Here is a 26,252-nt window from a genome sequence, read left to right as displayed (position 1 = left end):
CGCGTACTCTTTTTTACCTGCCCAGACAATTCAGCAATCACAGCCGCATCATTCACATCCAGCCAAGCCAATCACTCGCCGGTCCTGTGCGTCACGTGACTTCCGAGTACTTCCGGCCTCTGAGTAGGTTCTGTCTCAGGTTCCCAAAGCCGGACACTAGGATCCCCTCACAGTTTCACAGTCGCACGCGATTGCCCGCCCCCTTCTCCTAGCTTCAGCCAATAGGAGGCCGTCTCTTCTCAGGAACCAATGACGAGACGGCCTTGAGGAGCCGACCGGTGACGCAAGCGGAGCGGAGGCGGGGCGTGGGCCGAGGTCACGTGGTGCGACGCGCGCCGGCTGCCGGGAGCTGGCTGGGCCGCGGACCGCGGGGCCGGGGTTGCGGCTAGGGGTCTGGCCGTCCGGTGTGTAGGGGCCATGCCGCCGGGTCCCCGGGCCTGCTTTGCTCCGCTCCCCGGCCGCCGCGCCCCGCGTCCCCGCCGGGATGGTGAACCTGGCGGCCATGGTGTGGCGCCGGCTCCTGCGGAAGAGGTGGGTGCTGGCCCTGGTCTTCGGGCTCTCGCTGGTCTACTTCCTCAGCAGCACCCTCAAGCAGGTCAGTGCCCGCCCGCCCGCGCGTCCTCGCTCCCGGCCGCCAGGTTTCTGCGTCTCGGGGTCGCGAGAGGTGGGCGTCCCTGCCCCGGGTCTCCGGGCGGGCCAAGGGTCCTGCGGTTTCCGCTGGTGCGTGGGGCGGAAAGGCGGTGCTGGGCCGGGGCCGAGCGGGGACTCGAACCCACCGCGGGGGGCCCTCCGGGGCGCTTATGCCCTTGATTGGCACCTGATTGCTCCTCACCTGGCAGTCCAGGCCTGCGGCGGGGTGTGGGGGGGCGTGCCTTTCCTCACGGGATTCCCAGCGGTCCAGGGAGAGGTGGGCGTCCCCGCTTTACAGCCAGGGAAACCGAGACACGAAGGGTTGGTGGTGGCCGGGCCAGGCAGTGGTCAGGTGCGAGGCCAGCGCTGGCGTGCCTGCTCTCGATATAATCATGCGCCTGGGTGTTGCGTGCTGAGGCCATCTGGGTGACTGGACGGAACTCCTTTCTGTGCACGACTTGGTTAAGTGGAGTTTTCTTTTCATTCCCCCTTTCGGTTTTTCTTCCACATGAGACTTTCTGGAGAGCAATGGCAGCGAGCATTAGTGGGAAATGTTACACGGAGTTTGTTTAGAAGTCCAACTTGAACTCTTGAGTTTCAAGGAAGGGTGAGCATATCCCAAGATGTGCCAGGGACATTCTTTTGGTGATGCGGTTGTCCTGATGTAGTTAAGAGCCTGTCTTTCCACTCTCAAAGGTCAAATTCATAAATTAGTGCATAAATGCAAACTATGTTGCCCTGGTTTTAGTGGATGGGCAGGGAAGCCAGGAAAAGGGAAGATAGGGAATTGTATCCTGCCTCCCCCTTTAGAGAACAGAAATGTTGCAAGTCTCTTGTTGGCCGGGATCCCGTGTGGTGACCGTGAACGGCTGGGCTTCTGTGACTTATGCTTTCTGGTACCTCTGGACACTTTCCAATCATGTGTTGCTTCTTCTCCGAACGGTTTGGACTTGTGAGTGTTGTGTGCCAGGACTTAGTCCTCTGGCTTCCTCTCTATCTGACCCAGGTGATCTCTAGCACCATTGTTTACCAGCTGTATGCCGATTTCCCAATTGATAACTTCAGTCTAGACCTGTCCAGAAAATCCCAGATTCTTCTGTGTAATGGCCTACTTTATTTTTTTTTCCAAAATTTTTTGTGATAATCATAAATTTCACTTTTTAAGCCACTATTAAGTGTACAGTTCAGAGATAATAAATGTATTTGTCATGTGTAGTCTTTGCCACCATCCATCCCCATAATTTTCTTCATCATGTGAAAAAACAAACGACACCTGTAACAATAACATCTCAGTCCCTCTTTTTTTCTAGCCCCTGGCAGCCACCATTCTACTTGACAGCTCTTCCTGATGGTAGTGTAGGCTTCTCACACTTGGCCAAAACAGAACTCTGGATTCTCTTCTGCCAGTGTTTGTTCCTCCCCAGTCTTCGAAGTCTCACAGAAAGGCATTACTATGCACCAGGTGGTCCAAGCTCAGACATTTCTTTTCTGACATTTCCTACATCCAGGATATTGGCTCTGCCTCTGCCATGTGGCCTGAACCTGTTCATTTCTCCTAGTTGTCACTCTAGGTCAAGCATCTGTCATCTTTTGCCTGGACTATTGCAGTAGCCCACCAGGTCTCAGCTTCCTTTCTTGTCTCAGGATCTGTTCTGTACGCAGCAGCAGGGGTGATAATCTTTAAGAAGATCAGATCATGTTACTCTCCCATGTGTAATTCTGTCTGCTCCTGTTAACAGGCAGATAAAACCCCAGATTCCATTCTGGGGTTGTGTCATTGAATCTTTTCTGTCGTTTCAAGTCAGGCTAACTCTTCATACTTGGTTACTTAGGCCATACGTGGAGACCCAGTACTCCTTGCCCATAAGCTTTATTTATTTATTTATTTTTGTAGGAATCACCAATGGAACATTTCTTGTTCATTTACTTGTTTGTCTGCCTTGCCTCACTCACTGTTTTCAAATGTAATTTCTTTGAGAATAAGGACCTCATGTGTCTTGTCGGAGACCTTCCAGCCCCTGGAATATTGCCAGGCACTTGGTGAGAACCCAAATACTGGTTGAGCAAACAAGTGTCTTTATACTTGGGATGGCGTTTGCTTTCTTCTCAGGCTTGCATACTCCTGATTTTTCATGTCCTGTCTCAGATGCTGTTTCTTCCCTATAAACCTAAGTATCTCAGGGCACCATCTTCTTTATTATTATTTTTTATTACAGTGTCTTTGTTTTTTACTTGTGATCTGTGACCATAAGTGGGTTTTGGGGGGGTGAGAACAAAGGCATGACTGAAGGCTTTGTAACTCTTGGTAGAATTTTTGCCTTGTAAATTTCTTTGGGTCTAATTTCTCAAAACATAAGAAGCGCTGATCTGTTGTCTGCCTGTGTTGAATCATTGCTGTGATCCGTCCTTTCTCCCATTAGGTGGCTGAACTCTGTAAAGAGGGCATTGAACCAAAGGCGGGGCTCATTACCACATGATGGGGGCTCAGAGGACTTGTGAGTCTCGATCCAGGCTGTGGCAGCAGAGTACCATGGACAGGGTGGCTTGAATAACACATCCTTGTCCTGGAGGCTGGGAAGTCTGAGGCTTCCACCTGTGCTGATGTAGTATGTGTCTGGTGGGGACCTCGTGTTGTGGAGAGCTCTGGCCCCTTCCTCTCCCAACAAGGCCATCAATCCCATCACAGCTGCTCACCCTTGTGACCTCCCAGAGGCCCTCCTCTAAATATGGATGTCACTTCCCTGGCTATCACATTGAGGACGAATACATTAGCATAGGGCTTTTGGGGGGAAGCATCCAGTTCCTAGTACAGGGTGACTGCATGGATCAGCTGTTTATAAGCTGGCCCTGGTGGCCTGTCAGATGCTGCTCCATCTTGCTTCCCCCTCAGTAACACAGGCCTTGGAAGGGAGTGCATAGGGCCATCCTGTCCGGTTATGTGGATGTAGGTAATGAGGTGGAGTGCACCTCCCCTGCAGTTTGATGCGTGAGAGATGGTGCTCACGTTTTCATTTTATGTTGATAGGAGCAACACGTTGTATACACTCAGGCCACGGGGACTGCCTTTCTAGGAACAACTAGTTGATGTCTTTTATCTTCACCATTTTTCATGTTTAAATCTTTGTTTTGGAATTTATTTTTGCATAGAATGTTATCTTGCCTTAAGTTCCCCTTACTACTGGAAATGTTAAACATCATACTGGTGATTCTACAGCTCCCCTCCCTATTGTGCCTTATATTCTTTGACCATTTTACTCGTGGGTGTCTTTCTTTCTACTTTGTAGGAATTCTGTGTGGCTGGGATTATTCCTTTGTGCAGGTGCAGGAATCTCATGCAGGGCTGCCTGGTTTTAAAGTTCACATTCTTAATTGATAACATTGTGACAGAACAGCTAACGTGCAGTATTTGCACAGTAGAGTTTAAAAATATATGAAATTTCAAATAAATTTCTTCTCTGGCTTCTTTTGAAAAATCAGGAGATTTGTTAGCACTAGATCTACTGGCAACAGTCAGTCTGGAGAAATCGGAGCAGATCTGCACCCATAGATTGTGGGCTGTATCCTTTCCTCTAGGCTGCTCACCGGCATGTCATTTCCTGGCCTCCTGTGGCAGATATCAGCATTAGACAGCTGCTTTACCCTTGTGACCTCCCAGAGGCCCTCCTCTAAATACGGATGTCACTTCCCCTGCTGTCACAATGAGGAAGAATACATTAGCATGGGGCTTTGGGGGGAAGCATCCAGTTCCTAGTATGGGGTGACTGCATGGATCAGCTGTTCATAAGCTGGCCCTGGTGGCCTGTCAGATGCTGCTCCATCTTGCTTGCCCCTCAGTAACACAGGCCTTGGAAGGGAGTGCACAGGGCCATCCTGTCCAGTTATGTGGATATCATAATGAGGTGGAGCGCACCTCCCCTGCATCAGGGGTGTTCACAAGCCGTAGCTCAGTCTTCACCTGGGCGTGGGTGGGATCGCCTCTTCTACCCTCTTTGAAGGTAGCAGTGGCCATGTGGCTGGCTTTTTTTCCTCCAGTGTTAACTGTCCTTTCCAGGTGACTTTTGGATACTGCTCCCCCCACCCCCCTGCTGCAGTGAGCCAGGAGTCTGCATGTTGAGGGGACCCTGCTGCCTGAGAAACAGGATGAGTAGAGCCCCTGACTCACCTGTGTGAGACTTGTACCATGAGCAAGAGGTGATCCTTCCTGTTGAACCATTGAGGTTTAGACTTTAGAGAAACCTGGTCCAGCAGTTTCCGGAATGTGGTCTGTGAATGCTGGAGGGTTCCTGAGAATCATTTTCAAAATAGCCCTAACATGCTTTTTTCACAGTGCTGACCCTTGAACTGATGGAGCAAAAGGAATGGTGGGTAAAACTGGTATCTGAGCCCGACCACAGCCGTGGCGCCACATTATCCTAGTAGCCGTGGCATTCCTCACTGTCACGCCTGTGGTTGAGAGCCTTATTTCCCCTAAGACTGCACAGTGAGCATGATGAGTTTTGCTGATTGTTGATCAATCTTGCTCTTCAGTACCTGTCGTTCTGCCTGACAGGAAGGGAGATCCCTCACCCAGCTATCCTCTGCGGCTAAAGTGTGGCTATTTGAAGGAGGGTACTTGGCGACTGAGTTGGGAGCTGAATTAGTTATTGTTTTCAGGGAACACCCTTTTCACCTGAAACAATGAGCAGTGCACTGTAGTTATTCAGATGGGGTATTTGATAGACAGTTTCTTGAAAACCAATAAAGCAAGCCTGTTACTTCACAGAAAACATCTGATGTTATTTGTTGCCAAAGATAAAATTCAAACTTTCAAGTGAAAATTAGAATTTTGGGAAACATGTTTGTGCCATCCTGAGCTTGATGACTTCCTAACACTTAAGGAACTATTCCATTTGGTCACTGGTGATATTAACAAATGTGACCTTTTTGATATGTATAGGAAAATGTTGTCAGCATTTGGAAGATCTGCATAAGATCTGTTCGAGTGCAAGAGAGAATCGTGGATTTTAACAGTGCATGAAAAGTTCACAGGCACGGTTTCAAAGTCCATATTATACAGAACTGTTTTTTGGCGACGGTTTTACTGAGATATAATTCACGTTTATATGATTATATAACTCATTTTTAAAGTGTACAGCTCAGTGTATTTAGTGAATTCACAGTTGGGAAGCCACCACAGTCATATTTTAGAAACTTTCATCATTTTTCTGTCCTTCCCTCTCAGCTTTAAACAGTCACTGACCTGCTTTCTACTTGTATAGATTTGCCTATTCTGGATTTTTCTTATAAATGGAATCTCAACGTGGTCATTTGTGACTGGCTTCTTGCAGTTGACCTTCATCTGTGTTGTGGCATGGATCAGAACTTCATTTTTATGCCTGACTAGTCCATCGTAAGCATCTGTTGAATTTTATCCATTCATTGCTGGTGGCATTTGGGGCTGTTATGAACAGTGCTCCTATGAGTGTCCATTGACAAGTTCTTGTGGGGCATGTTTTTGTTTCTGTAGGGTACACAGCTGGGAGTGGAACTGTTGGTCAGATGGTAACCCAGTGTTTAACTTTTTTGGGGAACTGCATGGCTGTTCTCCAGCAAACCGGATAAAACTTCAGGTTTTGGTGCCAAGCATGGCATAGGATCATCCACTATCATCTGTAAAAGCTGCCAGGCTCCCCTACCCTTCCAGCCACACCACAGGTAGTTTTTCTGCCTGCGCTTCAGCCCTGATTGCAGATTGCAGCACATTGACTGCAGAGGCAGAGGAGAGACTCCAGCACCTGACTTACGCCAGGCGTTAGTCACAGTGTGTAAAAACATTGCCCCTCATCTCATGTGTGTTTCTTGAAAAACTTTTTTCCTCCCCAAATGTGTTAACATGCCATGAGTTATTTTTATTTTTAAATGAATTAACAGTTGGCTTAATGTAAATATGTTAAGAAAGTTTAATTTTTGGTAGGATCAAACACCAGGAGCTACAACTCACAGAAACCCACATATTGGGATCCTGGGTAATTTTTCCAAGCATATTAAGGGCCAGGACCAGAACTTTGAGCAGTTCTGCCCTAGGCCACCTTGGCTGCTGCTCTCCTGCCTGCCTTGGCCTGTGCGCCCTGGTACTGCGACCAACTTCAACTGGCGTCTGCCAGTCTGCGGGGATGTCCCTGGAAGTCAGTGTGCTCCCCTCACCTGGCCGCCCTCTCCAGGTTCTCCATCTGCAAAATGGGGCTGGAGAGCTGGAGTTGGGGGCTGGGGGAGGAAGGTGTTTGCCATTAATTGAGAAGAAGCCTGGAGACTGGGAGCTCTACGGGATCCTCTGCTTTGCTTGGGGAGATGGGAGACGGCAGATGCAGCAGGGCGGTGCTTGGTCCAGAGGTAGTCATTAGCTTCTGCTTCTTGGATCCCTCTTTTCTTTGGTTTTCATGTTAATTAATGCTTTGGGGGATAATTTAAGTTTTTACAGATGGGAACACGGGAGAAACTAGTGAGGGTGGTGTGGATGCCATTGGGGCACAGGGTTGGGGGTGGCAAGTGGTGCCAGGTAACTTGGCGTATTCTTTAACAAAGTTTTGCCCCTCTGGGCATGTGCTGCTGTATGTTGGAGATGGCGCACATTGGAGAAGGCTCACCGGCAGGCAGATGTCACAGGCTGGGAGGAGGAAAGATAGGAAGTCAAAGGGTGAGAGATGATGACTCCAGGGCTTTGGGCCTGAGGTCAGGGAATCCCAGTGCTGGCCAGACGGTCCTTAGGTCCTCTCAGGCAATGTTCCCTGCTGGCTCCATGCGGCAGCTCCTACAGTTCAAGGGACTATTTGCCTAGCTCCTTGAAAACACATTAAGTCTTTGGCTTTAAAGCAGTTAGGTCTGTGAATTGGAGCCATCTTAGATGCTATCTGAAGCGAAGTGCAGTAAATCCTAAGATTGTGTTGGTTATCTGGCTTTGTTTTGCATTTTCACTGATCACCAAGATACACAAAGGGCCTCACCAGCCAGCAGAGGGAACAGTTACTAGTAATCTCACCAACCAGAGGGGTCCCCTGTTTATTTTCTTCCTGTCATTTTTCATACTTTCTCTGTGTGTAATTGAAGCCTACTGTTTCTTCACAGCATATAAGCATTTTCTTCATCTTGAAAAAAGCTCTTTTAAATTTTTAATAACTTTGATTTTTCATTATTGGCTGCAACTCCCAAATATTAGGCATTTGGGAAGTTCTTCAGCTTTCCTCCTTCCCAGTTTCCAGACACTCAGGCAGATCTCTTAATGGCATCAGTGCCTTGTGTTTAAGTGCTTTCTCACCCACGTGGGACACTATTTCATTTGACCTTTATAACAACCCCTGAAACTTGCCCAGCACAGTTCTTAATACACCTTTTGAAAATCCAAGGCAAAGTGACACTCATTAGCAATGAAGATATTTCTGCACTCCTTACAATTCTAAAAGAAAGTTCTCATGTGTCTTTGTTCCTTTTTGTTCCTGCCCTTTCCTTGGTGCCCTGGTGTACCACGGGACATCTTCAGCCTGTCTGCAGTGGTCTGTTGCACTGATTTGGGTGCAGACCTCTTTGCCAGCAGCTTCAAGAAGGTTTTGGAGACTGGAGCACCTGGTCACCTTTGTCCCTGTAGCCTTTGTACTTTGTGGAAGTTCCATACCTTTGACTGAATCTTGAATGAAAAAAATACACATATTTGGTGAAGTGCTTTAAGCTGAGACTACTTGTAGGGTTGGGGAACAGTTTGAGAAAAGTTTAAACTCCCATCTGAAGGAATAAAGTCCTCAGTGCTCCTTCCCCCTGCCCTTTGCAAGACTGGGCCATCCGAAAAGGAACTGGGGCCAGGTCATTACCTTATGCCATCTCCGCCCTCCCCACACAATTCTTTGGCAGGGTCTTGAATATTCATGTTTGAAAACAAGTTCAAGCGCTGGGAGAATTGCTTTCCTGTTTACCAGGATATTGTTCTGTGGCAGAGAGCCTTCTGAGATCACTTGGCCATGAACTCTTGTTTCTTTCAAGACAAATAACAGGATAGCTTGGGAATAATGTTAAGGACACTTTTAACCTTGTCGTAACAGCCAGTTTACTGCACTGTGACTGGCCCCTTAATAGTCTTTATAGCTATTAATTTATCCAGGGTGGCATTTGCAGCTCAGGTTAATGTGCACACAGCTTGATGATGCAGTTAGCTCGTGTGTCCCAGTAGAGCAGCGGGGTGTGACTTCACAGGTAGTTAAGCAGGATGCACCTAAATGATTTGTCCCAGTTCCCAAGACTCCTGCACTTCACTCCTCATCTCCCACTGACCAGCAAATGCACCTGTTCTTGTACAACCTGCCATGTGCAGGCTGTTGCCACTTTTTCCTTTTAAAACAAAAAGCCACCTTGAAAGACCATTTACATAGTAAATTAAAGAACAGAACTGGTCCTGGTGGAGTTGTGGCCAAATCATAATTAGTGGCATTTAAATGCTGGCGGTATTACACACGGTAGATAGAATTTTTGAGGAGTTATTCAGCATCGAATGGCATTTACTACTAAAAATTATTCAACAGTTTTTTAAATCCTCACATTTTATTGAGAGCCATCTAGGATAGCAAAATCCCTGGGTGTTCTCATGTTAGTCTACGAGGATGTGTTTACTCAGGGCACATCAGCATGATGGCGTTATGTAGACTTGAAAATGAGATGATCAGAGATCCTGTAGGTGCTTGGAAATGTTTTACTATCCAATTAGTGTCAAGAAGAGCTGAATGCAAAGCACCCTAATTTGTGACATCAAGTGGGTTTAGAGGCCAGAAGTTCATGTACAGATACAGATGGGGTTTTATTTGTGTGATGGGATCGTGGGTAATTTCTGTCTTTAATGTTGATAATTATTTTTAAAAACACCTTTTAGGGCTGGGGATGTGGCTTAAGCCGTAGCTCGCTTGCCTGGGATGCACGGGGCGCTGGGTTCCATCCTCAGCACCACATACAAATAAAATAAAGATATTGTGTCCACTGAAAACTAAAAAATAAATATTAAAAAAAATTCTCTCTCTCTCTCTCTTTCTCTCTCTCTCTCCCTCCCCCTCTCTCCCTCTCCCTCTCCCTCTTCCTCTCCTCTAAAACAAAAACAAAAACACCCACCTTTTAGTCCGAAATAATTACAGCTGTACAGAAAAGTCACCAGGACAGTGTAGTTCCTGCAGGCTCTTCACTTCATTTCTCCTATTATTCACAAGCACGTCTTAAATTAAAAATAAGATTATTCCAAAAATGATTAAAGATAATTTAAGAATCACAATCTCCTTCCATGGCAATAATTGGGAGTAGACTTTCTAAGCTTTTCTCAGTTCTTACCAACCTATATGTACATGTTGTAGTTGTTATCAGAATATAATGTGTGACACAGTGCACACTATTTTCAACTTACTTTCTCGCTTAATATACTGTAGACACTCAGTGCTCTGCACCCTGTGAAAATCATCTGGGACTTTTAAGAACACTGATAGCCAGTTCTCATCCACAGAGGTGTTTTCCTCATCTATTGGTAGACTCAAGAGTCAGAATTCATTTTAAGCTGTACAAAATTGAATGTGGGAGTCCGGGTGAAGAACTACTCTAGACAGCTGTCAGTCCATTGCAGCCTGTTGTAAGACCACGTCTGTACTAATACTTAGTTCTTCTCTGTTGAGCTTCTAGGTTTTTCTACCTTTTAAACAATGCTGTAGTAAGTACCCCAGTACATGCTTACACATTGGCATTGTCTATAGGGTGGCCTTCAAAAAAGGGTTTGCTGGGCCAAGTTGTTAATATATATTTGTTTTAAATGTTAATGGCTCTTCCCAGATTAGTTTTCTAAATAAATTTTAGTAATTACAAAGGTGTTTCTCATTTTTTAAAAAATTATGTAAGTTTTGCCATCAGATTTTTTAAAATATTTTTTTCAGATGTTGATGGACCTTTATTTTTTTACAGCTGTGCTGAGAATCGAACCCAGTGCCTCACTCATGCTAGGCAAGTGCGCTCTACCGCTGAGCCCCAGCCCCAGCCCTTGCCATCAAATTTTCAAAGTTAATCCTTTTTGCTTAAAAAGTGACAAAAGACAGGTCTATTTTCTTTGGCGATGTGGAGTTTGAACCGAGGGCTTCTCACATGCTAGGCCAGCACTCTAACACTGACCACATCCCCAGCAGACCCCTTCCTTTTTAAAGAAAAGATCGAGAAGCTCCTCCTGTCTCTGCTTTTCACACAGCTGGGCTCACCAGCGGGCGCCCTGCGCCCTGCCACAACAGATCAATCTCAGTGGTTCAAGCCTCAGAACTCTGTTTGAACGGTGAATGTTTAAAGAACATAAAGACCTTCAGGGGAAAGTCTTTTGCAGTGGTTTGTCCCCTGCTTCGCAGGCTTTCTGGCACTTGAGCACCTTCCTCCTCAATGATTTAGCAAACTCCCCGCCCAGCATGGCTTCAGGGCTAGGAGACAGGGGGTCAGCTCTTGCTCAGGCAGCTCCTCCTCTGGTCTGCTGTGGAGGTGCTGTGGGTTACATTCTCAGGATTCCCACACAGTCAACTCCTGAGATGACCGCTTCATCTTACCCTCTGTCGGCCCCAACTCAGTTTCCCATACTGTGTCTTTGAAATACCCTCACTGCAAATGAAAGCGACCTGTGCTCCAGATGTGTCTGCTATGCCTGAGGTGACAGTCACAAAAACGTTTCCTTTTCTGTTTACACTAAAGTATTCAAATTTTGCATTCTATTCCACATGTTTTTTTTTAATATGAAAAAATTCAAAATGACAGGCCATCAGAAAGAAAAAGTTCAAAGCTTTTTCCCTGCAAATGAACACTTCTGCACATTTGTCATGTGCACGTCGTTCTGGGACCTTGCAGGTAAACCTGCCAGGTATAGGCAAATAAAACCTTACGATTTTTTTCCTACAATTCTATTTTATGACCCTTCTCGGATGTTGTTTCTACCAGCAGAGTACACGTTCCTGGGGGGCAAGCTTCTTATGATGTCCTCTTGCTGCAGTCTCTATGAAAAATTGGTGAGATCACAAGAAAAGATACTTTAACCTTTCCATTGATGGTCTCTTTGCAGGAGGAGAGGGCAGTGAGAGATCGGAATCTCCTCCAGGTTCAGGACCACGACCAACCCATTCCATGGAAGGTACAGTTCAACTTGGGCAATAGCAGCCGGCCAAGCAATCAGTGCCGGAACTCCATTCAAGGGAAGCACCTCATCACTGACGACCTGGGTAAGGCTGGCTCCCCGCCCTCTCCTGGCAGCCAGGAGGCAACGTGCTGGTGGGGCCCTTGGTGGGGTTGGTCTCAGCAGGCGTTCCTGTGCAGCACGTCTCCCAGCGTGCTCATTTCTTCTCTGTCATGCCCTGCTCACCATTTCTGTTCAGTGTCAGAGAAGCCTGCCTTGGTGGTTCTCCCTCCTCCTAACAGTTGCTGTGTCTGCAGCCCCCAGTGTCAGCACTTAATTGTCCATCAGTCCCTGGGCCACTTCTGCCAGTCTCTCTCCAGCTCATGTATTTTCAGCTCTTGACAACCTTTTCTTCCCATCTTGATGGTGAACTCTGTAAGGTGAGAGTTCAGTTTAAAAATCCTTGGTAGCCTGAGTGAATCCACCTACCGTTGACGCTCAGGAAATGTGGTTGTTGATAGACTGACTGGTCAGTTTCAAATGAATCATACTCAAAATGTGTTCCTCTTAGAAATTGAGGGATATTTTCTCGCTTCTTTTTAAGCTATAAGAAAAGAAATTTCTTTGGGGCGAGGCAGCCAGACCAGACACCTGCTAGAGCTCATCCCCCTTGAAGCCTTGCTCAGCCTGCACTGACTGAGCTCCTCCAAGTGCTGGGCACTGGGCATCAAGTGTGGATGTCTTGCATTTTTTTTTTTTTTTTTTTTTGTAGCAGACCTGTGAAGGTAGGTATTGCCAGCCTCATTTTGTAGGTGAAGAGAGAGGCACCAGGGCTTAAGTGCTTGCCCAGGATTGCTAAGGACCTTCATAAACCATAAGTGCAGTACTATTATCACATCAGAAAAAGTGCTAACTTATCCTAAATGTTAGGTATCCAGACAGTGCTCAAAGTTCCCTGATGCTTTATAGGTTTTTTTTTTTTCTTAGTGATTTGTAAATAACATGGTTTCCTTGTTTGTTTGCAAACAAATTTTACCATTTAAAAGAGTCTCAGGATAGATGGATTGTGAACAGGACAGTATTGGAGTTGTGACAGGTGAACCTTTAGTAGAGTCTTCATCTACACATGATGAGACCAAAGTAAATGAAGACGTTATTGCTTTAAAAAACATTTAGAGACCCTGCAAAATAAAAATAAATAAATAAAAACTTTCTCAAAAAGATCCCAAAGTCATGAAACCAGAGATGAGATTATTTGGAAATGAGGGGGGTCAGAGGAAAACTGCTACCTAAGATAAGAGAGCTGAAAATATTTGAACAAAAATATACTTGCAAATCAGCAGTGGTACCAGTGACAAGCTCTTCTTAAGGTCACATTGAAAAAGCAAATATTGCAAAAGTCTTTTTTTTTTTTTTTTTTTTTTTAAATAGTAAAGTTTAGCAAAGGGAGTTAGTTAACTGACAGAGAGAGTGCAGCTGGATAGGACTGGGATCAGATGCCTTGACATAGTGGAGTTCCGGGCTTACTTCAGATTTAGAAGACCTGACATCTTATGCCTTGACTTTCAAATTTAGCATTGAGTTATAAACACAATTGTCATTTTCTTTGATTGTAGCTAGCAAAAGAATACTTTTTTTTTCCTGATTAATGTATGTGAGACAGAGACTCACAGACTCTTTAAAAAGTTCCAAGAATCAACTCATCAATCAGTGAAAATCCCAGAGTCATAGGTTTTATTTCACTTCTGTGGATGTGGGAGAAGTGATTTAAGAAATAAAGAAAGCTCACAGCACTCACGCCTTTCAGCAAGCAGATGCCACCATGAATATTGCCTGGGTAACACGTTATTAAATAAGACAACCAATTAGAATTGCAGACCTATCAAAGGTTGGAAGTTAATTTCCCAGGCAGTGCAACGCATTTCAAGGTTGTGATCTCACTGGTTTCCTTGTTGGAAATAACATTTGCATGAGTAGCCCATGGTACAGAGCAAGAGGTCTTGAGAACTTGATGAACTTTCCAGAAATGAGACCTGCAGATTCCAGGTTTAATGCTGGACAGTGGCACTGGAAACAAAAAGAAGGCCTGAAATACTGACCCAGTGTGGAAAAGGAAAGCACAGAAAGCTAACTGGACAAATAGCGTTTCGGTCACATAATATTTAGATCTTCCTGGCACAGAGTTGTTTATAGTTATCACTTGGGGCAGAATTTTAAGAAAAGTGCTGACTTGCTTGGATTGTTTGTTTGTTTGAATTCCCTATAAACAAAATAAGTAGGAATAGTTGGGAGAAACTCCCAGAAACATTTACTATGCCATTAGAATCATCCTCTCCTAACCTAGGAGACGAAATAACAGTTACACAACAGCAAAGGGTACCAGTTTCCCAGGTAACTAGGTCTGTTCTCCTGAGGCCTCAGTTTCTCAGGTGTTGAGCAAGGGCCCCCTTGGTCCCTTCTGTTGTCCTTATTCCACAGGTGCCTCCTGCTTCTGCCTAGGCTTTGTTTTCCAGTGTAGCTTCTGAAAACAACCTGCACTACAACGAGTCTCATTCTCTGAGGACCAAGGAGCTGGGGCATTTGAGTGGAGTGATGCTGGGAGCAGCTGCTCTGCACCTGTGGACCCATGCACGCACCTGTGGGCCTGAACATGCACCTGGGAGTATCTTAAGAGCCCAGTGGTGGCCCTCATGGAAGCCTTCTGACATTTTTCTGTCCCACTCCTAGAAGGATGTGGAGAAATGTCTGTGTCAAAGCTCTGAACAAGAAATCAGTTTCTGTGGGGGAGGTGGCCTTAGGCATGAGGCCACTGGGCTGGAGGGGATGGCTGCATGTAGTTGAGTGGAGAGACTCAGGAGGACGTTTTCTCTTCCTTGGGCATCTGGGGGCAGCATCCCCTAACTCCAGGGTTAGCTGAGTCCCCAGTATTTCACGTGCAAAGAGCCTGAATCACTTTACAAAGGTAAAGTATGACTATTTCTACTTGGGAAATTCTCCAAATTACTAAATAAACAGCAAGTACTTAAAAGATGTTGTAGAGAGTGTTTTGTTGTTATTTAAGTCTAGAAAGAACTTTTGTGAGTGAATGCCTTGGTTTTTCCTATTTTCAGATTTTTATTTGAAAAAGAGTATTCCCTGCATTGCAATAGAGGGAAAAAGGAAGGAAGAAAAGGGGACATTTTTCTTGAGGCAGATGAAAGACAGGGTGGCTTGCAGAGGTTAGAACAGTAAGTTGTGGGCCGTCTCCTGGTGTTGACGAGGTGCCCAGATGAAACACCTGGCTGTGGGCTGACAGGCATCGCAGTGTGGAGCCAGCCCTGGTGGAGGAGCCCTACTTCCTGTTCACTCTCCCTCTGAGGAAGCCGGCCCTAGTCACATGTTCGCATCTGGCTCCCCCATGCTGAGGCTGCCCCGTCGCCAGCTTCTGTCCTTGTGTCCATGTCCGTCGTCACACTGCTCCGTGCTCACTGCTGGCTCCATGCTCACTGCTGGCTCCATGCTCAGACTCCTCTCTGACTTGCAGGGTACGTCTGTGAACGGAAGGATCTGCTGACCAACGGCTGCTGCGATGTCAGCGTCCCCAGCACAAAGCAGTACTGCTGCGACGGCTGCCTGGCCAATGGCTGCTGCAGTGCCTACGAGCACTGTGTGTCCTGCTGCCTGCAGCCCAACAAGGTAGAGCAGCTGTGGCTCCAGGCCTCCCTGTCTGTCATCCTTTATTTCAGGGTGACCATGAGGCTCTTCTGAGGTTCTGCTGATTATAGAACTTAGAAAGGAACTTTGTGGGATCAGAAATCACTGCTGTGCAGTAGGCTTTGCCTGCAGAGAGAGGAGCTGGTTCCCAGGGACTGAAGGCTCCCCTGCCCCTGCAGAAAGGCCCAATGTGTTGCTAATCAGAGGCCTAGTGAGTAAGGGACTGGGCCCCCTCTGTCTCTATGTCAGCATCTTTTATTAACCTGTGCTTGCTCGCTGTGGAATTATTACAGGTACTGACTTTTGTTTCTGTAGCAACTTCTCCTGGAGCACTTCCTCAACCGGGCAGCGGTGGCATTCCAGAACCTCTTCATGGCAGTGGAAGATCACTTTGAACTGTGCTTGGCTAAGTGCAGGACCTCTTCCCAGGTCAGGAGCCGCCATCTGTACTGGCGGGGGTGGCGGGTGAGAGTCTGCAGCTGGAGAAAACTAGCAAATGTACATGGGGCGGAGTGATGGAGGAGAAGGTTCATAGGAAGCCTTCCACACTGCAGTCTGGTGTAATGACAGTGTTTACAGTGTCAGCACCAGATGGACCCAAGTTGGGAAAAGTGAAGCCTTTATATTAGCTCAAGGCCCAGTCACCTTGCACATCTCCTGTCTGCTGGGCATGTTTGCACTTTTTTTTTTTTTTTTTAAATATCTTTTATTGATTTTATTTTATTTTTTAAATACACGACAGCAGTGGAATGCATTACATTTCTTATTACACATATAGCACAGTTTTTTGTATCTTGGTATGTAAAGTATGTTCATGCCAATTTATGCCTTTTCACATGTGCTTTGTGTTTTTTGCATTATAATTTTAAATACACATATATACCACAATTTTTCATATCTTTGTTTGTATATAAAGTATATTGACATCCAATTTAAGTCTTCATACATGTACTTTGGATATGATGTCCATCACATTCCACCATCCTTGCTAATCTCCTGCCCACCCCCCCCCCGTTCCCTCCCACCCCTCTTCCCTATCTAAAATTCATCTGACCCTTCCTTCCCATGCTCTCCCTCCCTACCCACTATGAGTCAACCTCCTTGTATCAGAGAAAACATTTGGCATTTGTTTTTTAGAGATTGTCTGACTTCACTTAGCATTATCTTCTCCAATGCCATCCATTTATGTTTGCACTTTAAATGGAAGCATAAAATTGGTTTTTAAAGTCTGGGTGCAGTCTTCTTAGTCCAACTATTAAGAGAGATTTTTCTTCTTGTCTTTGAATGAAATTCAACTCCGGTTTTCCAGCAGTCCCTCCACTTTAGAGTGAGCAGTGATTTGTACTGCGACAGAGTTGTGGTTTGTTTTAGGATTCAAGGGGCCAGGGCAGGTAAGTGTTTGATACAGGAACACACCAGTCAGTTGTCAGGCTCAGAGAAGGACGCTCACCTGTCCAAGAGTCACAGGAACAGCAAAGAGCAAGGCTTTACTGTTGAGTACAACCGGTGTTTTATCCCCTCTCCCAGCTCCTCATTGGCTGAGTACTCTGGGGTGCACAATCTTCCCCAAGTCACCTAGGTTTTTCCCGCTCCTATTGGGTTATTTAAAGGATTGTGTCTGTTAGTTGTCCCACCTCTCTCTGTTCTCTTGTAGTGGGACATTCCCCTTGGCTGAGTGCCTTTTGGCAATTTCACAGTTTATCTCTGTTGGTCAGGGCCAGGTGGGCCCCTTCCTTCTCACCTCCTGTTTGTCAGGGGCTGTGAGTTTTGACACTTTGGTGTTAACTGCTTGTAACTTTCCATCCTGCTCCCCTGGCCAGCTGCCTTTCCTGCATCCTAAGTCACTTTACATTTGAAGCTGAACATGTTCTGAAAATGGACAGCCAGACTTTCTATTTCTCATCAATCCCCCCTTTTTCTTTTTCCATCTTTTGGTCTCGTTTTCATTTTTGTTCCTGTACCCTTTGGTATTGTCACCTATCTTAGTCATATTTACTTTTTGAGGTGGAAACCACCCATGGAAATAGGTTCACCCCTTTTAGTAGTTCGGACAGCTGTCCCAGGCATCAGGAGCACTGGTAAGTTCCTTTTCAGATGGGTGGAAACTTGTCTTCTTTCTTGGTTGTGGCTAAAACCAAGTCATAAGGCTGGAAGTGGAAGTGATAACTTTTCAATCCTGGAGGAGGAGTCTGAGCAAGGAGTCCCTTTAACTTGAGTGATGATTAAGTACAGGCTATGGCCAGCATATATTTTCTTAGAAATTGGCCTTTAGTTTCCATGGTAGAGAATTCTGTAGCTTTTTCCCAAGTAGGGGAGCTCATTAAGCAGCTCATAATAAATATTAGGGCCAGATAATCATACTACCACCACCAACAAACACAGATTAAGTCACCGGTGTAGGAGGTTAAAAAGACTTGTCCATCTTAAATTGACTCAGAACAGACTTATGACTCAGGTAGAGCTGTTTGTGATATTCATCAGGCACTCTTGTATAAAAACTCTTCCTTTATAACCTCTCAGTTTTACTTAATTTTGGAAGGACTGACACTAATGTACATCTCTAGTTAACCATTGTCTTTTCTTTAAAATGTCTAAGCATGGCTGTGCTGGCAGATATTTAAGACCAGTTGGTCAAAATTGACCTTGTTCTTATCTACTTTTAGAATCAGTTGAAATTCCAGAGACCATTCTTGGGAACATATGAAAAACCTCTTGGCTTCTTTGGTTTTCCTCTCCCAGTTGTACTATCTCCCAGGATGGCTCAGGATCTTGCTGACCACAGTTGGCTTCCCTTGGTAACATCAAGGCATTTCCCTTTCGAGTAACCTTCCTCTTGGCAGAGTTTGCACTAAACGGCTTCCTGTTCTCCAGGGTCCTCTTGATTCCTCTGATCGGGAGAGCAGGTGATCTTAGAGGGTTCTCATCATTCCTGGGTCTTGCTCATCTTAGACAGCAAGGGCCAAAATATTGATTGCCTTTTCCTGGGTCCTTTTACTTTCTTGACTTTGGTGTCCGTGTTTTTGGTTTTAAAAATTCATCAGGCCAGTTTCACCAGTCTTCAAGTGGGAGTGGTGGGTTTTAACTTACATGTCTATAATTTTAATTGGGGTCAGTATTAATACTGGAAGTTAGCCTTATAGCCTGTCTGTCCTGTAGGTAGTGGTTTATTGTTTCAGATTAACTCAGGCTGTTCTAATAGAAGAAGTAGCTCTGCAAATACCAACAGGCAACAAGCACAAAAGGAAAATTTAAAAAAAAGAACAGAAACATTCAGTAAGCATAATAGCTTTGAACCAATAAATATCATTTCTATAATAACACTAATATCTTTTGTATCTATTTGCCTCCAGAAAGATCCATAAATTTATCAAATCAATCATATATGAGATCCTTTACAATTTTACTTTAAAACTTTTAAGACATTGTATATCTTTTATAATTCACCCAAACCTTTACTTAGTTTTGAATTATGTCTCTTGTTTATTTTGAGATTACGGTAATCTTTACAACAAAATATGTTTTTTGATCTCAACTATTTTTTAATTTTATTGATTCTTTTTAGTTATATATGACAGAATCCATTTTGATGTAATTATACAAGCATGGAGCATATCTTGTTCTAATTCAGATCCCAGTACCTTTCCTTTCCCTTCCCTCTCCCCACCCCTGCTACCTTTCCTCTTATTGATTACTGTCATTTACCCACATTTATTTTTAATTATTATTATTATTATTTTTTGTGGTGCTGGGGATTGAACCCAGGGTCTTGTGCATGTGAGGAAAGCACTCTGCCAACTAATCTATGTCCCCATCTCATGGTTATGTTTTTTTAAATGAGTTTTTAAAGCTAGCCTTCTTGAAGTCATCCTAACATGAAGTAAGGTGAGAGGCAGAGCCTTTATCAGGTGAGGCAGGGGTCTTGACTAATCTTAGGTAAAGTGTTTTATTTCTGAAATTGATCTTGCCTCTTCCTTAAATATAATTTTACAGAGTTCTCATGTGTTGTTTCCTGAGTCTATATGAGCATCAGTCAATGCACTATAATATGACATCTAAAATATGGATCAAAGCAGAAGCTAAGAGAGCTTTTGACTTTCTTTTTGAGGGAAAAGTGGTAAACTGCGTCCACATTGTCAGCCTTTAAACAAGTTTAGACTCTCCTGATTGTCTTCCAAAAGTACATTTAAATTTCTATCTTATTCTAAAAGGTAACAGAAAATTCTGTATATAACTTATTGATAATGGGTTACCCATATCCAGTTCCAGAATACTTAATGACATAAATCTGAAGGAGATTATTGCTACAGACAATTTTAGTTTGGAGGACATAAGCTTGGTAAAGTGCTTCTCTGAGCTAGACTTAAATCTCTTTTACATTTAGAAAAAATACTGTTAATGATTAGAAATAGACTTCACCAAAGCAAACAGATATAAGTCAGGTTTTTAAATGGGAGTGTGACCCTTTTATATCAAATATAGTGTATAAAAGAGAACAGTTGTTTATTTAACCAGTTACGAAGTAATCATTTAAAAGACTTTAAAACAGGTACAAATTCTAATTCCTTTCAGACTTGCTTTCCTTTAGTAATAAAACCTAACAGACACAAATTCTCTTGATGAAAAAGAACAACTCAATGTTTTAAACTTTGTTTCATATCTGTGCCTTTAAATTGACCTTAGAAAAGCCTTTAAATAATTTTTTCTGACTGGACTACTCATAGTCAACTTAATCACGTGCATAAACTTTTTGAGAGTTACCTTCCACAAACCTTTTGCAACTTAGACATTCTACAGCTTGTTTACATCCTTAGCTTTGTCCTTGCTTTCACATAGACTTCAGCACAAAAATACTACTTTATCATACAAAATACTTCTTGTTCAAAAACATACATTTCCATACCTGTAACTTTTTATATCCCTTCTTCCAGTTGTTGCCTCTTTCTTAAATTTACATTCTGAAATTAGACAAATTTATGAGATTTCTGAATTCAGGCAAATTAGTCCTTTTTTTTAATAAGATTAAATACTTTATTTACAACACTTTAATGAAAACATAGCTGAAACTTTTTGTATTCCCAACATATAGAATTACACCTATTAGAATCTTAACTCTTAGCAACCTTGCTAGGCCCAGAAAAGCAACTTTAAGACTGTTTTTCCATTTCCCAACTTATAAAGATATTTAACAGACCCAAATATATGTCAACTTCTGGAATTCAAGAAGTCACCAGCACTTAAATTTAAACTTAGCAGTCGATGTTTTTAACTTTGCAAATTAATCAGACGTCTCCTCTAACAAACACATTCATAAATGTTGTCCCACTTAGATTGAATCTAATTTACCCATTTTTAACCATAAAAAACAAGGTATCAGACAAGTCCAGTTAACACTTTAAATCAATTATTCCTGCCAAATAAAAATCCTTAAAGTAATGAACATTGTACTTTAAACATTTTATAGAAACTAATGTTTTGTTGATTGCCTGGCCAACTAGAAAAAAGTCCAGGTTAGTAATTTCAAAGACCCTTCATTCTTACCAATGTAAATTGACCTTTAGAAATTAAAGCAGAGCCTGTCACAGATTTCTTAGTATGACCCCCGACATGGAAAGGGCATGTGCCATTGGGAACATGAGGAATGGACTCTGACAGCCATGGTAGACGCTGACATGAGCGGTCAAGCTGGCCACTCGTCCTCTACAGGACAGATTCACTCTAACTATCGCCACTGTATATTTTCCCTGCCTAGGACTTTTTAAGAATATTTTTTTAGTTGTCAACGGACCTTTATTTTATTTATACGTGGTGCTAGAGATCAAACCCAGGGCCTCACACATGCTAGGCAAGCGCTCTACCACGGAGCCCCAGCCCCAGCCCCAGCCCCAGCCCCCACCCCCGTGCCTGGGACTTTTTAAGGGAGAAGATTTCTTTCCTTTTCTAGTGAACTTGAGAGTTAACTCTTGAATAAGTACCTGGCGTCCATATAAAAATAGCACAAAAGAAAGGCAGAGCTGGAATCTCTGTGAGACAGAACAAGACCGGTCAGAACAGAACAGTAAAGAATGCGGGGTCCATGAGTGCTTAAATGTTCTTAAAGAAGATGGGTACAGGTGGGATCTTTCCACTTGCCTTCCCTTTCCCTGGGCCTAGAGTTTTTATTCCCCATTCTTGCTAGGTTCCTGTAACCTCGTGGACTTAACCTCCCAGTGCCCGTGTGCTCAGTCCCCCTCACCGGGGATTCCTTGTGCTCCCTGGGCCACACACGTGCTCAGCCCCCTCAACGGAGTTTCCTGCATGAACTGAGCTCAGTCAGTCTCCAGCCATCCGGAACCACGAGTGGGGCTCTGCGAAGTGCCCAGGATGTGTTTCAGTCATACATATTCAACCTCCGAAAATTCCCAACCACTGGAGCAGCACTCCTGGTTCAGTTTCCTGCCTCAGCCAAGGAAACCCATGTTGCTCCCGCTGGGGGGAATGGGACATCTGGGCAGAGCAGGCCACCCAAAGTTGGGTGGGACGCATCTCCTCCAGGACAAGCTCCCGGGTTGTAAGAGCCATGCTCACCTGTCTAAGAGACACAGGATCAGCAAAGAGTGAGGCTTTAATGATGGTCTTGCAAGATTCAGTGCCCACTCGGTGCTCAGGGACCCCCAGGTTGGGTAGGACCAGTGTTTTATCCCCTCTCCCAGCTCCTCATTGGCTATACTGTCTTCCCCAAGTCACCTAGGTCTTACCCGCTCCTATTGGGTTATTTAAAGGAATGTGTCTTAGTTGTCCCACCTCCTTGTGTTCTCCTCTGGTGAAGTCCCCTGGGCTGAGTGGCTTTTGGCAATTTCACAGTTTATCTCTGTTGGTCAGGGCCAGGTGGGCCCCTTCCTTCTCACCTCCTGTTTGTCGGGGGTTGTGAATTTTGACACTCTGGTGGACTGCTTGTAACTTTCCACCCTGCTCCCCTGGCCAGCTGCTTTTCCTGCATCCCAAGTCACTTTACATTTGAAGCTGAGTACTGTTCTGAAAGTGGACCACCGGGATTGTCTGTTCCTCACACAGAGTGCACCTGTCACCGAGAGGTCTGAAGGCCCTTGGCTCTCTGCACTCTGCCCTCAGCTTTGAAATCGCCAGGTGTGTACGTTACATGCGCACCCCTGCCTTCCATCATGTGCCACCAAGATTTCACTGGCTTCCCTGAGGTAGCAGCTCATTCCCCATGATCTGGAACTCTTGTGCCCTTTGCCAGGCTTCTGTGGCCCACCTTTTGATTTTATGCCCCTTCTGATGTCTCTGGTCTGCTCTGAGAGCACGGCAAGTGTTCCAGGGTGGAAGGAGCATTTGAGAGCATTAAGAAGTTCCTGGTGGCCTTGTTTTGCCTGAGGAGCTTTCCGCTTGAGTGGGCTTTAAAGAGGAAGGCTGGATGCAGGACTTTGATTCACATCGTTCTCATTCCGAGAAATGCAAGAAGAGGCCAAGCATTTTCTTTCCATAACTGTAAAACCCAGAAGTATTTCCAATCTTAAGTGAAGCTGTTAGCGAAAGCTCAGTCCTTGTCCCTGATGCCAATTTAATAAGGAGGACACGGTTTTAGAAAAAGGAAAAGGAAGGTTCATATGCTAGCAAAGGAGAAGCACAAGGGACCCCTCTCCTAGAGGCTGTGGTTCTGTGCGTCAGGGAGAGCAGAGGGTGTTTTAAAGAGGATTCAAAGCCTACATTCCAGGTGTGCCCAGTGGGGTGGGTCCTAGGTGCCCTGATGATGTGGAGATTCACTCGTTAATTTGGGAGATAGTCACTTCCTGGATCTTCCTGTGGTGGGTGTGTGCTCAAGGACAGACAGCTAGGCCTAAGGTACAGAAGAAAAGATAACCCTGTCTCCCCAATCCTGTTAGGGAGGGGAGAGGGAAAAGAGGGGGGAAAAATGTGCCTTTTAAAATGAGCTTCAGAGCAAGGAGGGCTGTATTCATAAGGTGAAGTGGACCACTGGTACAAAGCTACTCTGCTTTTTGAGTTTCATTTTATTATAAATGGAGAATTCCCAATTGCCTTTCAGTTTAGTTTGATAACTAAACATCCCAACAAAGAGGAGGTTTGGCTGTATGGCTGTCAAGTTGGATTGATACCTACTTAAATTGGATTAATACTTCAGTCGCTTCGGTCATGGGCTACTTAATGAACCTGCCTAAAACTCAAGTTGCTTGTATGAAAACAAAGTTCTGAAAACTCAGTGCTGATTTCCTTCCTTGTTCAGAGGGTCCTGGGAGCCTCCAGTCAGACACCCTGGAGATGGCTTGGACCGGCCTCCTGCGGGGAGAGCCTGCTGGCCACCTGCTCCTGCCCACTCTGCCTCTCACCCTGTGCCTGTCCCCCTTTTGCCTACAGAGTGTGCAGCACGAGAACACCTACCGGGACCCCGTGGCCAAGTACTGCTACGGAGAGAGCCCGCCGGAGCTCTTCCCTGCATGACGGCCGCTGCAGCCTGGGCCCTGAGACACTGCTGGAGGATGTGCCACCCAGGGCCAGACTTAAATGTCCCAGCCAGTCCAGGGCAAGGAGACAAGGTGGCATGGGGACACTTTGACTGTGACCACTTCCTGTGCTGTCCACGGGCACTGCCCACCATTGGGCTGCACCTGGCAGAGCTTTTCTATGAAGCGGACTGGAACCTCGGGCTGGGCCCAGGCAGGAAAGAACCGTGGGCTGAGCTGGGGGTGGTGTCGGCCTCCCTGGAGACTCATCTCAGCACCCACACAGGGGCCTGTGGCTTGTGTCCATTAGGCTCCGGGTGTTCACTTCCATTTTGATGTGGGCTCTTCTCTGTAAAATTATTTATTAGATTCCTTTGGAATACTGGGAAAACCATAGTGTTTTATGGAGAAAAATGCCTTATCATTCTAGTTGAATATATTCAAAGAAATTATTTTTGTTGTTGTCCTCGGGTCCTAGAGTTTCACGAGTTAAATTGTCCCTTCACTCAGATAAAATGGCTTGTCCCTTGGAATGTGGATCTTCCCACTAGGGAGTTATTTTTGGTTTTGACAATGTCTTCCAGAGTGGGTCTCGGATACAGTGGAGGAACCATATCCTGGCTTTTAAAATCATCTGAACACTCCGAACTGCTGCGTTGTAACCTCGGGCAGCGCTGCCAGCAGTGGCCCTGAGGGCCCTGGGCCCTGTTCTGGGTTTCCATGTGCCATCTGCCTTAGGACTGTTCCAGCCACGGTGGTGACGTGTCCAGAGGTGGTCCTTCTCCCTTCCTGCATCACTGTGGAAGGACTGGGATCTGCTCAGTGTGGCACAAGGGGGCCTCCTCCCCTCTCCTATCACAGAAGCCCTGTGCTGAGGCCATTCCTGGGCACACAGCTGTTTACTGCTTCAGCGTTTTTGTAGCAGGTATAAATGTTCAGTTTTCCTATGATTTTTGGAGAAGAAAACCCAACTTTCTAAGAGTGTTGTGAGAGTTTCTTTTTTTAATTTGTTTTTTATTTGTTCTTTTTAGTTAAACATGACTGTAGAAAGCATTTGAGAGTTTCTTACATTTGTCCTCAGTGAGAGATGTGTTTGGTTCTCACAGTTGAGAGTGCCACACACACAGGTGCCTGGCGTGTCCTGGATCTGTGTGCTTAAAGTCAGTGTCTCTGACTCAAGGCCTGGAGTATTTGGTCTTATGGTAAAAGCATCATGCTCCTTAAACATCCTGCCTGAGAGTTCAGGAGGCCTGTTAGCACACACCTCTTCCCGGCTGCTTCACTCACCCCAGCTTGGGCAAGGTCTTTTTGCCTTTTTTTTTTTTTGGGGGGCTGTTTGGGTTCATCTGGGAGCAGGTGCTAATGACCTGCTTCCAACAGTTTTTTTCCCAGTGGAGTGTTTTTTTGAGGGGGCCACGTTCTCCTTCTAGATGTTTCTGCAGCATGTAGTGGTCATTTCTTTTAGCCCCCCCACTGTATCTCTTACATTTACCTTCCCTAAGGGATCTTTGCTCCTCGGTGAGTTTTCCTGCAGGGTAAACTGCCAGCAGTTGTTTTTCAGTGTTAGATCCTAACAAATCAGTTCTGTTGGCGTTGGACTTTACCAATTCTCTGGGTTTCCCATGGTGCTGAAGCAAGCTCAGAGAACCAAGGCACACCTGAGCATCTTACCCCGCACCTTATGGCAGCTCCATGTGGAGTCTGAGGGCCAGTCTTCCCTTGGTTACCGCTGCTGGCAGCCTGTCCTTCATGCTCAGCGTGCTGTGGAGCAGTGGACAGCTGCATCAGAGGCCGGCCTGTGTCCACCTGCCGGTCCTCCCCAACTTTGCACTAAACAGCACCTCTTCGTGTTACTGCTGTCACACAGATGCTGCAGCCATCGATAGGACATGTGCTTCCGCCTTGTGGATGAGGAAATAAGGTGAAATGACCTCAAGTACCCACTGAGACTTCATGCTGACCCACACCGGAGCTCGTCTCTGGTTCTGGTCCTGTGTGCTTCCCAGCACCCCTGCCAGCTCCAGGGCTGACCAAGCTCGCCATCTGCCCCCAGAGCCTATGGCTTTCAGTTGTCCAGGCCAGAGGAGGAAGTGGTGGCTCCCATGTCCACATTAGGTTGATAGCTCAAAGGTCATTTTCATTTAGATGAGGAGTATGATTTTTTTGTGCTTAAAAATCAGTGGGGGGTATGCACTGTTTTGGAGATTGACAGCAGGCGCAGGGTGAGCTGCAGCAGAGACCTGGCATGGCCCAGGCTCCTGGCCCAGCCCGCACTGCTCCTCTGCTTTGCTCATGGTTTCTTGGATCAAGGCTTCTCACATAGGAACCTTGTCTTAGCTGCGTGT

General features: G+C 45.4%; 2 protein-coding genes across 6 annotated transcripts in view; one reads left to right on the top strand and one right to left on the bottom strand.

The window, feature by feature from the left end:
• Rnft2 (ring finger protein, transmembrane 2) overlaps positions 1-304 on the bottom strand; it is a 69,123-nt gene extending 68,819 nt beyond the window's left edge. For 2 of the 3 annotated variants that reach the window (XM_078039090.1, XM_078039094.1), the window contains exon 1: positions 18-304. The gene's annotated coding sequence lies outside the window, so the exon portion shown is untranslated. Of the gene's footprint in view, positions 1-7 lie in introns of all 3 variants that reach the window. The other variant, XM_078039092.1, reaches the window with a different exon arrangement.
• Positions 299-24,886, top strand: Spring1 (SREBF pathway regulator in golgi 1). Of its 3 annotated transcripts, none has more exons than XM_078039095.1 (5): positions 302-531; positions 11,708-11,864; positions 15,282-15,433; positions 15,767-15,880; positions 23,822-24,886. In XM_078039095.1, the coding sequence occupies exons 1-5, from the start codon at positions 418-420 to the stop codon at positions 23,903-23,905; spliced, it is 621 nt and encodes a 206-aa protein (XP_077895221.1). In that variant the 5' UTR covers positions 302-417; the 3' UTR covers positions 23,906-24,886. The 3 variants fall into 3 exon arrangements, with proteins under 3 accessions (XP_077895223.1, XP_077895221.1, XP_077895222.1); XM_078039096.1 differs by having other exon boundaries at positions 347-595; XM_078039097.1 differs by lacking the exon at positions 11,708-11,864 and having other exon boundaries at positions 299-595.
• The last annotated feature ends 1,366 nt before the right edge of the window (positions 24,887-26,252 follow it).

This window comes from Ictidomys tridecemlineatus, chromosome 2 (genome assembly GCF_052094955.1).
Source record: "Ictidomys tridecemlineatus isolate mIctTri1 chromosome 2, mIctTri1.hap1, whole genome shotgun sequence".
Classification (NCBI taxonomy): Eukaryota; Metazoa; Chordata; class Mammalia; order Rodentia; family Sciuridae; genus Ictidomys; species Ictidomys tridecemlineatus.
The sequence above is the reverse complement of the archived record's forward strand: the minus strand, read 5'-3'. Positions and strand labels throughout refer to the sequence as shown.

Excerpts from the sequence above, each read along its gene's own strand:
- Spring1 (XM_078039095.1), top strand. The coding sequence starts at position 418 with ATGCCGCCGGGTCCCCGGGCCTGCTTTGCTCCGCTCCCCGGCCGCCGC. Across the intron at positions 15,434-15,766 it reads GCTGCCTGCAGCCCAACAAG|CAACTTCTCCTGGAGCACTT; the intron begins GTAGAGCAGCTG and ends TTGTTTCTGTAG. Across the intron at positions 15,881-23,821 it reads AGTGCAGGACCTCTTCCCAG|AGTGTGCAGCACGAGAACAC; the intron begins GTCAGGAGCCGC and ends TTTTGCCTACAG.